This window comes from Colletotrichum graminicola, assembly GCF_000149035.1.
Source record: "Colletotrichum graminicola M1.001 genomic scaffold supercont1.80, whole genome shotgun sequence".
NCBI lineage: Eukaryota > Fungi > Ascomycota > Sordariomycetes > Glomerellales > Glomerellaceae > Colletotrichum > Colletotrichum graminicola.
This window is the reverse complement of record NW_007361084.1, coordinates 117,948-129,842: the sequence shown is the minus strand read 5'-3', so window position 1 is coordinate 129,842 and position 11,895 is coordinate 117,948. Positions and strand designations below refer to the sequence as shown.

General features: G+C 44.5%; 3 protein-coding genes across 3 annotated transcripts; 2 read left to right on the top strand and 1 right to left on the bottom strand.

Moving 5' to 3' along the window:
* Window positions 1-5,053: 5,053 nt before the first annotated feature.
* On the top strand, window positions 5,054-7,222 carry GLRG_11285 (uncharacterized protein; the record flags this gene model as incomplete). The annotated part of the gene is made up of 1 exon (XM_008101970.1): window positions 5,054-7,222. One exon carries the CDS (start codon window positions 5,054-5,056, stop codon window positions 7,220-7,222), a length of 2,169 nt encoding a protein of 722 aa, XP_008100161.1.
* Window positions 7,223-9,782: 2,560 nt separating this feature from the next.
* On the bottom strand, window positions 9,783-10,961 carry GLRG_11284 (uncharacterized protein; the record flags this gene model as incomplete). The annotated part of the gene is made up of 2 exons (XM_008101969.1): window positions 9,783-10,273; window positions 10,490-10,961. The coding sequence occupies 2 exons, from the start codon at window positions 10,959-10,961 to the stop codon at window positions 9,783-9,785; spliced, it is 963 nt and encodes a 320-aa protein (XP_008100160.1).
* A 416-nt stretch (window positions 10,962-11,377) lies between these two features.
* On the top strand, window positions 11,378-11,696 carry GLRG_11283 (uncharacterized protein; the record flags this gene model as incomplete). Its single annotated transcript, XM_008101968.1, has 2 exons — window positions 11,378-11,427; window positions 11,561-11,696. 2 exons carry the CDS (start codon window positions 11,378-11,380, stop codon window positions 11,694-11,696), a joined length of 186 nt encoding a protein of 61 aa, XP_008100159.1.
* Between the last annotated feature and the right edge of the window lie 199 nt (window positions 11,697-11,895).

The following is an 11,895-nucleotide window of genomic DNA, read 5'->3' as shown; positions in this document are numbered from 1 at the left end:
CATATAATTCTACTATATTTAATATTAACTATAGGCTAAGTATCTAGTTTATGCCCTTAATATTAGATTATAATAATCTATTTTAAGTTATAAATACTTTATAGTTATTATATAATTATATAATATTATTATTTTAATACTTATAACTTTTCTTTTATTAATTATATTTACCTTTATATTAGCTAATTAGATAGTACTACTTATTAGTTATAATAGCTTTACCTTTATTTAACTAGTAGTTATATATAAAGTTATTTCTTAAGTAGATAAAACTTTATACTTACTTATCTCTAAGAAAAAACTTACTAAGCTAATTAAATTATCTTCTTTTATATATACTTACTTTTCTTTTATATATAGTAAAGTCTTTACTTTAGATAGACTTCTTTTTATATTTATCTTTTTATATATTTCTTTTTTACCTTTATATAAGTATTATAATTAGTAGCCTCTTTTCTTTTCCTTATAAATATCTTCTACTTCTTTTTCTTTTTTCTTTTCTTTTTACCTTTTTTTCTTTTTATACTACTTTCTTATTTTTTATGTAATTTTATTAAATTAACTATTTATTTCTTCTTAATAACTTCTTATAACCTTTTATTAATTATATACCTTCTTGCTTTATATAATAAGATTTCTTCTTATTAAGTACTTTCTTTTAGATTTTTTATATATTTAATTCTTTTCTAATTTAGCTATCTAGTTACTAACTTATATAAGTAACTTATTATATAATTATTATAATATCTTTTAGTAGTTATACTTTTTCTTATAGACTCTTAAATATCTATATAAATACTAATAAAGTTTATTAGCTTAATATCTTATATATCTTTAATTAGGTTATTATATAGGCCTTATTTACTAATATATATTATATATTTCTTAACTTCTTTTTATACACTAATTCTTTAGTAAGACATAAAGTTTAATACTTTTAGTTATACTAGCTATAATATTATAGTTTATATAACTTTAGGTATAAATCTTTTTTACTTTATAATAACTATTCTTTATTAACTATTATACTTTTATATAATTATTATCTAGTCTTATAGTAATATTATATAAGACTATATATCTAAGTATATCTAAATTACCTAATACTACTTTTAGTAGTATATATATATATATATACTAAAATAGTACTTATACTAATATATATATATAGTAAGTTATATATTATAGTAAGTTATATATATCTACTTACTTTTCTATTATTTTAAAAAGTCTATTTAACTAGATTATATAAAATTAATTAAAAATATATATTACTTTATTCTTTATTACTATCTTAAACTACCTTATAGGTTTATATATTATATTTAGTTTTTTTTATAATTACTATATTATTACATAACTAGTTTACTATTCTTTATATAAACTTCTTTTTAGGATATATCCTTACTTCTAGCTTTAACTACTTTTTTTCTCTTTATAGTGCCTCTACTTTAGCTATATTAAGTAATATTTTAAGACGTAGTTAGGTCTTTTTAGCCCTCTAGTACTTACTAAGTACCTTTATCTCTATATAAAGTTAATAGTTCTCTACCTTAATAATAATTAGTTAATATACTAACTTACTAATACCTTTTAACTCTAAGTTAATTACTTTATATATTAGTATTAGTAAACTTCTTTAATAGTTCTTAATCTTTTTTTTAATAAAGTAAAGCTTTATATACTTTTAATTACTATTATTAGTGTCTTTAGGGCCTATAAGCCTAAGCTAGTTAGACATAAGTTTACTAGTGTTAGTGTTTTTAGCTTAAAATCTAACTAAAAAATAATAACTTTAGGATTAAAAGGTATAAGACTAGCCTATTAAAAACCTATTTATATATTTATTTTACTTATTAAAGTAAAAATATTACTTTAAAAGTAAAAAAAAGTTATCCTTAGTAATATATAAAATCTATATTTATATTATTTTCTTAATTCTTTTTACTATATAAGTACTTTAAAGGGCTAAAATAGCTAATATTAAGAGGCTAAAGCTTATATAATAAATAAAGAGGTATATATAAAGTAATAATTTTTTATTTTTTATAAAAGTTATTAAATTTAGTTAATTTATAGCTATTATAGCTATTAAGAATTAAAAGTTAATAAGTACTTTTTATATAAGACTTTATATACTAAGTAAAATAATCTAACTAATTTAAGCTAATCTTATTTATAGTCTATTTATTTTTACTTAAGTAAATATACTATATAGCTAGAAATTTACTATTAAGGTACTATAATAAAAGGTAATATTTACTTTTTATAATAATATATAAAGGTATTACTTAGCTATTTATATATATACCTTAAATAATAAAAACCTATTTATAATTACTAGGCTACTTTATACACGTAGATCCTCATACAGATGGAACCCTACAAGTTATAACATTATGTTTATTAAAAACCCCGCCAACGCAATCGTCGGTTACTTCTTTAAAGGCTGGACTCCTGTGTGATCAAAAGTTCTACCGGCCACGAGTTATCACCTGGTGGCCCGACTGAGTCGATGTGCTCGTGAGAGGGATTCGATCGTTCAGCTAACGATATCAGGGAAGTAACATTGGGTGAACCCGTCCTATAGCGGCCGCCTCAGTGCGACTCGATCCCCCACACTGGAATTTTTACTTAAGTAAATATACTATATAGCTAGAAATTTACTATTAAGGTACTATAATAAAAGGTAATATTTACTTTTTATAATAATATATAAAGGTATTACTTAGCTATTTATATATATACCTTAAATAATAAAAACCTATTTATAATTACTAGGCTACTTTATATAAGGCCTTTTATATTAGTTAAAAGTTATAATAACCTTTATATATAACATTATGTTTATTAAAAAGCTAGTCTTATTAAATTATAAATATTATAATCTTATATCTTATACTTTATAATTATATTTTATATAAGTATAAACTAGCCTTATATAAATATAAAACTTTTAGCTAAGGCCTTTTAATAGTTAATTTAATATTAAAATTATATTTTTAATTAAAGTTATTACTATATAAAGTTCTTTACTTATTAGGGTCTAATATATATCTTATTATATATATTAAGAAGTTAATTAGCTATTTCTTATATATCTTCTTATTATAAAGAAAACCCTTAATTAATTAGGTTAATAATCTTTTTAAGAATTACCTCCTCTTTAGATATAGTTATCTTTATTAAATTTATATATATTTTACGTTATACTTTTTAGCTAGCGCGTTAGTTATAGAGTGTAGATTTAGGCACGTAGCAGATAAAGGCTGCCTTTTATATAGATAGTTTTAGGTCTTTTTAAATAGCTATAAATATAAGAATAATCTAGGTTATAAAGAGAGGATTCTATTATTATATATAAAGTAAAATTAGTTTAAAAATAAAGATAGTAGAAATAAGATATATATATATAACTTACTATAATATATAACTTACTATATATATATATTAGCTATACTAAGAAGTAGTAATAAATTAAATTACTATTAAATATAAGAAGTTTACTAAATTAATAGCTAGTAAATTAATAAAAACACTTAGTATATTATAATTTACTATATTTATAACTAAATTAAATATAAGTAGCTAATATATATAACTTAAAGTAAATTAATAATAAGAATTAGCTAATAATAAAGTAAAGCTTTACTACTAAATAAAAAAAGAAAATATATAAGATATTAAAGAATAATTAATAAATAAATAGGCTATAAATAAAGAATATTTAGTATAAGTGCTATAGTAATTAATTATATTACTAGTACTAAGAGGGTATATTATATATAGTAAAATTATATATAAATTAGCTAGTAAATATATAGTTACCCTATAGTAAATTGTTAGGGAATAGGCAGTAAATTAGCCTTACTTTTAGGGGTAACTTTACTAATAATATTACTAGGATTAGCTAGGGATTTCCTAACTAAGAAATAGGGGGTTTTCCCTGTTTCTACGGGATTCCACCATAGTTACACAACACATAACAGAATCAATTAATCAACCATTATAATCCCTACGATTTAACAGTACCTGCCTCACGCCATGTCACACTCTACCACCTGATATGTTTGTTCCTGTCTCCGGACCTGGGCCCAAAAGCGCACGTAGTCTGCAGCATGTAGCACAGCGCCCTTTGACATTTCCCTGAATCTATCCCAGTGGCGGTGGACGCTACAGCTTAGAAGGGGTGCACTTCGCCCGGAGTCACAGATCTGGTGACGGATTATGGTGCAGACCAACAGGCATTTGTGTCCCTGCAAGATTGGATAGAGGATGCGCTTTGTGGCGCACCCACATGGTGTGGCGGTACATGCGTACATGGTGGCTGCCGCAGCTAGCCCCACACGCGCTGAGGCACAAAGGTACTTCAAGTCTAGTACTGGGCAGGTACCTGTAGATAATAGGCCGCGCAGCTGGGGCAGCAAATCCGAGTGGGGCGACTGTCGGTCACCCATTGATGGACTATCCCAATCGAACTAGTCAGCCAAAGTCGCTCACGCCAATGTGCCTTAATGGCACGTGGCCGCTAATGGTGGCGGTGCCAACTTTGCCTGCCAAGTGGGTGCTGGCAGGGCGGCTGGGCGGGTAGGGCCTTGTCAGTGAGCCTCTTGGCGCTAAAACCGACAGGGCCCCACTGATGTGATGTACCTGTACACAGTACTACGTACAGTGGCTAGTCACATGGGGCGTCGCGTCGCGCTTCAAGAGTTGCTCAGTCAACTCATTGCACGGACAGCAGCACGACAGCACAAACTTGTGGCATCAAGACAGCTTGCATCTCTCTGTCTTTTGATCCCAGACAAACAGAGACTGTCAGTGCCTGCCTGCCTGCCTGCCTTGTGTGTGCTCTATATATCTGTAGGTTGGTTGACACGGAAAGTCGTTAGTCTGTCTCACTCACACAGTTTCGCCGTCACCCTCACTCATCATCTCACCACATCTCTCTCACATGCCGCCAAATGCCGCCTCATCTTACCATCTCTCGCTAGCGCCCCGCAACTGCCCTCTGCCAACAACCAACCGGCCAGCCATAGCCATAGCCATAGTAGCAATGGTGGCCGACGGATCAACAACCTTGGCACCCGCCGGTCGGCACCCACGTGATCATTTTACCGCCCTTCGCTTTTTGACTCGCATCCCGCGCCTTGTACCCGAGCATGACGCGGATGACAATGACAATGACGATGACGACGACGACGACGACGACGACGACAATAATGATGATAATACACGCCACAACCTCACGCAGCTCCAGCCCATCGAGCTATGTTTCCATCAAGACTTTATCGCCGACCCCGACGACCCCGTCTCGCTACATCTCGCAGGCCATCATCCTCGGCGCATCATCCAGTACCATGGCCCCATCGAGCTGCCATTACCTGCGCCACCGTCTTCCATCCACGAGATTGACGACATCCTCGACCTGACACTCCTCCCCGATAACGATCCTTCCCGGCGTTGCCAAAGCTTCAGCCCAAGCCTGACGTCCGACCCGAGCCCGGGCCCGAGCCCGAGCCTGAACCTTGGCATTGGCACCCCGACCCAGCGGCGGCGCCGCATCGTCTTCTACATTTCTTGCGGGTTTCTTCTAGGCCTTTGGGCCCATCAACTCTTCCGGGGCTCAGCTGCTGCCGCATCTTACACGGCCCCCGACGGCAGTCTCTACAACATCCGCTTCAACGAAACCACCGTATCACTTGGTCTGCATCGCACAATCACCCTTCTGGAACAGGAGCGCTTATCCCTTAGCTACATGATGGTTGATGCTCTCAAGGATCCTGACGAAACCTTCCTCCAAGACCTAGACAGACTCGTCAACCACATATGCCGCAACGCCACCATTCTATTGGCGCAGGACGGCAAAAACAAACCCTGGAAAAGACCCGCAGCCACTGCCGGTCGCGACCCGGCCGATCATCTGCATCTTAACATGAAACTTGCGTGCCAGCTGCTGAACCGCCACATCGGCAAGTTGGAAATCTTGTGGGGGCCCCTCGCAGTCAGGGTGTCTGGCTCTGGCTCGCAACTCAACCGCCTGCGCTTGACTGTGAGGCATCTGAGCGAGGCATACAACGCCCCTTCCTTTCTCCGCGCCTTTCGACACGCTCTCTCCAACAGCCTAAACGATTGGGTGGATGCCGCGTGTCATTTATGCCCGTCAGCGCCCGCGTCGTCCTCGTCGTCGTCGTCATCTGCTGAAGGCACTCTTCTTGGGCACTTTGCTTGCGACGCGTCGTTTGCTGCGCTCTCGGGCCTTCTGCACCAGCCGCTGACTGCTTCTTCCTTGGTCAACTTTCTCATATCCTGGGGCCAGGGGCAGTCGGCACGCCGTTATGCCACGTTCAACAAACAGAAAGGGAGCGAAACGGTGGAATCGTTCCTCCAGGCCGGCAACATGGCGGCGCCATCCATGGCAGCCGAGGGCGAGCTCGTGGCTCTGTTGCGCCACGTCGTCGAACTCTTTACTGGCATCTCCGACCTGACCAGGCTTGCATCTCAAACAACGCTCCAGGCCGCCGCAGCTGCTGCAGCAGATGGGGAACTGTCATCGGGCCGCGACAACAGGGAACGGCTGTGGTTTCAGGGCACATTTCAGTGGTGGCAGCCCGGCGCATCACCCTCTGCGCCCGCAACGAGGCATATTCTGAGAACCCACGCCTTTATCCAGAACATCTACAGGGACATGGAAGAGCTTGTCCGTCTGCAGGATGCAGTTATCAGGCCAAAGTTGCAAATGCTAGCTCCTGCTGTAGCTAATGCAATACAAATGTGCACCATGGTCTCCGACTTTAACAACCTTCTTGACGCGCTTGACAGTGGCCTCGGGTGGAATACATCTACATTGCACCTCATTAGCAGCGGCTCGCATTCTGAGCCAGCATCCATCGAGGTAACGCGTACTTCTTATGTAGAGGACATCAACGGTGAGATTGCTGCGCTCAAAGCCGAGGAAGCAGAGCTTCAGTCCGTCCAGCAGCCGAAAAACACTAACCTGGGCGGGGGTAATGGGGAGCGTTCTAGAGGGGTTCCGGAGGGTTCGGAGGTTCCGGAGCCGCAGAACGACGAGGAGAGGCGGTTTCTTGAGCGGCTGCAGCAGGGACAGGCACATCGTCGAGCAGCCGTCCAGGGGCTGATGAACGCGTTTGGTCTCGGGAACCCCCTCACCACAGCGGCGACCACAGCGGCGGCCTCAGCCAGGACCGTGCTGACAATGATATAGATTGGGTGACGAATTCTACGGGATGGCAACTTGTGCATGCAGCATACGACACTTTGTTGTACTTTGTTAATTTGTATGGGAACTAGTTATGATGTCCATATGGAGACAGTCACTCCTTTCCGCTCCTCATTCCCTGCGGCCCTGGTGGCCTCCTCCTCCTCCTCCTTCTCCTCCTCCTCCCCCTTTGCCCTGCCAGGCCTGCCGTTCTTCTTCACCGCCCACGTACCCACACACACGCACACTCCGTGAGGAAGAGACAACACGTCTGGCCAGACCGTGTTGAATCGCCCTCCCGGGTGTGTGTGTGTTTGCGTGTAGTAGAGGCGGGTTTCCAAGCCAACACGCACTTACACACACGCACACCCCAAGAGGAAGAGACAACACGTCTGGCCAGACCGTGTCGAACCGCCCTCCCGGATGTGTTTGTGTGTGTGTGTGTGCGTGTGTGGTGGAGGCGGGTTTCCAGGCCAACCCAGCAACCCTCTCGCAAAACCCCCCCGCAGATGTCTGGCCAGACCATCAACAGGAGGTTTGCTTGAAGACGCCGCCAGGTGGTCCGTGGAACAGTCCCTTGGTGGGTTGCCCCGGAGGGCATCCCAGGCCCGCTATGCCATGCATTTGACATGCGACGGGCGTGTGGCTGGAGACGGAGATGTGTGGGTGTGTGCGTGTGTTTGCGCCCACATGATGGAACGACCTTTGAAGGGTTCTCTCCGTCTCCAGCCATCCTCCTCCCGCCGATCCCTCCCCTCTCGGTTTCTTCCGTCACACACAGACACACACACACATGAAAGAAGACTCTGCAGGTCGTCGACTCAGCGATCAACCACCGTGTATCGAGCAAGATCCTGCCTGCTACACCCTTGTGTCGGCCGCCGCGCGCTAGCGGACCGACAAAGTGGAAGTGGATGAGGGGGCGCAGGAGGAGCCGCGACTGGACAGCGGTGGCGAGCGAGCGACGACGCGAGACTTGAGGTGTGTGTTTGTGTGTGTGGAAGTAGAGTGGTAAGATGAGGGGGTTCCTTTGGGCAAGGCTTGGTGGGTTGTTTGTTTGTTTGCTTGCTTGGCGGGAGAGGAGGGGTTTTGTTTTGATAATGGTGCGGTGTGGTTTGGTCTGGTTTGGTGTGGTGTGGTGAGGTCTGCAGAGGGCCAAGATGGGCCCAAGTTTCCAAGTAGAAGAGGCTTTCCCAAGTAGCTTCCGAGATAGATCTCAAAGGCTGAGCTTTGATGAAAAGAAAATGTTTGTTTGTTTGCTTGTGGAGGTTGCAAAGGTTGTGAAGCAGACACACACACACAGACGCACACAAGAGGGGAAGTAGGAGAGAGAGAGATTTTACTCTCAGCCACGGGAGATGGTGGTTATATCTTTCTTCCATCGTGGGTCGCCTCATCCTCTGCTGCTCTCTCCCAACATCCACCGCCTTCTTGTCTGACTTCTTCCTGCCGCCCACCGCTGGCAAGTCTCACTAGATGCCCAACCGCAGCCCAGGCGTGCGTCTCGCGAATGGCGGCGGTCAACCAGGACGAGACCAGATCACGACTGGTGTTCTTTCATCTCTGTCTCAAAGAGTGACTGCTCTGCTGCTCTCTCCCAGCATCCACCGCCTTCTTGTCTGACTTCTGACTTCTGGCTGTCGCCTATCGCCAGCAAGTCTCACTGGATGCTCAATCGCAGCCCAGACGTGTCTCTCAATTGGCGGTCAACCAGGGCGAGACCAGATTACGGCTGGTGTTCTTTCAATTCTGTCTCGAAGAGTGACTGCTCGGTTGGTGGTGATGCACCTATGGCCCATGTGGCCAACTCTTGTAGCTCAGTGCCCCACCGGTTCGGATCGGGCAGCTTTGGCAGACCAATGGCTAACGAGGACCACGCGGTCTGGAACATGGTTCTGCAGCGGTTCCTGGATCGAGTGAATCAGACCAGAGCGACGTGGTCCCCGCAGCGGCAGAGGGCGGTGTTTCCTCCACTGGTTCGTCGTAGGAACAGGTGGATCGGACGGGCAATTGCAACGTCGGCAACCAACTTTCTGTCTCTGCCATGTGGAGAATCTCTTTTGCAATTTGTCGCTTATGAGACCCCTGACCGGTTCGTTCGCCTGGCTGTCTAAGCCGTCCCCGAGACAGACGGAGATGAAGACGGAGACCTACCGAGACAGAGACAGATGGGCACATGGGCACGGACGACAGTACCGCATTACAGCCACCGCCGCTGCCACCGCCGCTGCCACATCCGCTGCCACATTCGCTGCCGCTGCCACAATCACATCCGAGCTGCCGCCAACATTTGCATTGCTGGCACCAGGGGTCGTGGGCATGCGACAATAGGCAATGGGCACCTCGGGTTAGCTGGGCATGGCTGGCTGCGGATCAACGTTCAGCGACAAACCTGAGTTAGGCACATTTCCTCACGAGACAGCATGTAAAATAGCCCGGGACATCTTTCGCTAAACGTGTTGCGCATAGATACAGTGAGGAAATGTTTTATTGATTATTCCTTCACGTCCAAGGCCCGACTCCCAAGGTACTGTACATGATAGATCTAGATCCCAGCCCCCCTCCATCATCCATTTATCACTTCAGGCGATTCCCTTGTTGCGTTGTTGACGCTGTTGTTGTTGTTGTTGTTGCCTCTCGATCCCTGCCCGCGACGACGCGTGGACCTTTTACCGCCGCTGTGGGCGTGGATTTCGGAAAATCTCCACCGCTCCTCTTCCCCGCCGCCGCCAGCCTCGCCGCCGCCAGCCTCGTTACGCCTGGGCGTTCGAGGTGACTGCAACGGCGGGGCTGGGGCTTTAGCGGGCTCGGCCGTCCCTGACAACCGCTCCTTGTCCGTGTCCTCGATGCCCTCCTCACTCATACTGTCCATGCCGACCAATACCTGCATCATCTCGACCTTCAGGTCCTCCAGCCCCATCAGGTGAGTGGATGCTTCCTTTGCAGCTGCCTTGTATTGTTCCCACGTCTCTTGGTACGCGGTGAAGAGGACGTCGTAATCGGCCCGGAGCTTCTTCTCGGTCGCTTCTCGACCGGCCGATCGTCTCGAGGGGGTGACTGTCGGCAACCGGGGCTGGTGTGACGATGACGGGGGCGGGGTGCGTGGCGCCAGAGCGGCGGGGGTAGGCAACCGCGATGGACGGGCTAGGTCGGGTGTCTGGGGGAAAGCTGGAAAGGGAGGAGGCATGCATGTCAGCAGATGGACTTCAAGACAGGGAGAAGACGCAAAGATACGACGTGTAGGGCCCCCACGTTGTTGGAGAAGACTGTGACGTTGGAGAACGGCGTCACGTGCCGCCTCGGCCACAGCTTGAGCCTCATCATCAACCACCTTGTTGTACCGCTGTTGCCAGAGTCGGGATTCTGATTCGAGATGCTCCAAGAAGGGAGCTTGACGCTGGCTGGCCTTGCGCTGGATGAGGGCTGGGTTGATCTGACTCTCACGCGATGGGATGGTATCCCAGTCGGTAAGATCTGAAGGCGGCGGCAGGAGACGACTGGTGGTGCTGCGCCTTGTGTTGAAAAAGGGGTTCGTTGGTGAAAAAGATGTGAAGGTTCTGTTGGTCTCGTTCGCATGGTGGTCAAGAGAGGAGGCAGCGGTGCTAGCGGTAGGGCTTTTAACATTGAACCGCTCGACAAACCTGTAGAAAGCGTCTTGAAGAGACTCCGGCACTTCGTGGCCAGCCTCCCTCTTCAAGACGCCATCAAAGTAGGCGTCAAGGCTGTCGATGCGGGGGTTTGCCATAGCTCAAGGCTAAAGGATGAAAGAGGAGAGCATTTTGGAGAAGGGAGAGAGCGAAGGACGAGGCACCGACAGAAAAGAAGAGACAGCGTGGACAGGAAGTTCGTTTGTATGTAGTTGCAGGAAGATTAGGGTCCACTAGAGATCCTCAGTATCCGTACGGATACGCTTCCATGGAAAGAGGGTCCCGGAGGGGTGGAGACTGGGGAGCATATATCCGTAGGTACCGTATGTACCCTTGGCGGGATGTGCCCCTTTGACGAATAATGCTGTTGCAGAATACAACAGACTTTTACATCTAAAAGAGTTATGGAGTTAGTGAGGCTACAAGGGAGTACCTACTTACTGGCGTGTGGAGCAGAGACAGTGGCGCTAATCAAAGTCGATACCTAGCGCAGGGACTTCACAGGTGGGATGGGATGGCAGGTGGCACGGTGGGTGGGTGGTCCTGGTCGTCCAGGATGTACAAGTACGTGCCCCCTTGGGTCAGTTGCCTAGGTACCTAGACAAGACCCTGTCGATCTTTGCTCCTAGGGAAAAGATCGACAGAGACCCACTCTGGACTGCTGGAAAGCACTGATGCTGATGCAACACACAAACAGACCCACCTACCCTGGCACACCTAGCACCAGGTACACCTCCTCCTACCTCGACAAAATCCGTCGCTGCCTCACCGAGGATACGTCATCAATATGCTCGCGGCATCATTGTCCGCGAGGCCCTGTCGGTCCGCAGTAGACCCGGTACATGTACCAAGGTACCATTCAGCACAGCGGAACCACTTTTTGTTTGCTTTGCTGATCATTTGAGCTACCAAGACCACCCAGACAGACACATCACACATCCCGCGTGGCCTTCCAGAACGTTGCCGAACCCGCAAACCAAATACTGTGTGGCCCAACCGTCGTCGGCCCAGCCATCGTCATCCTCGGGGTCA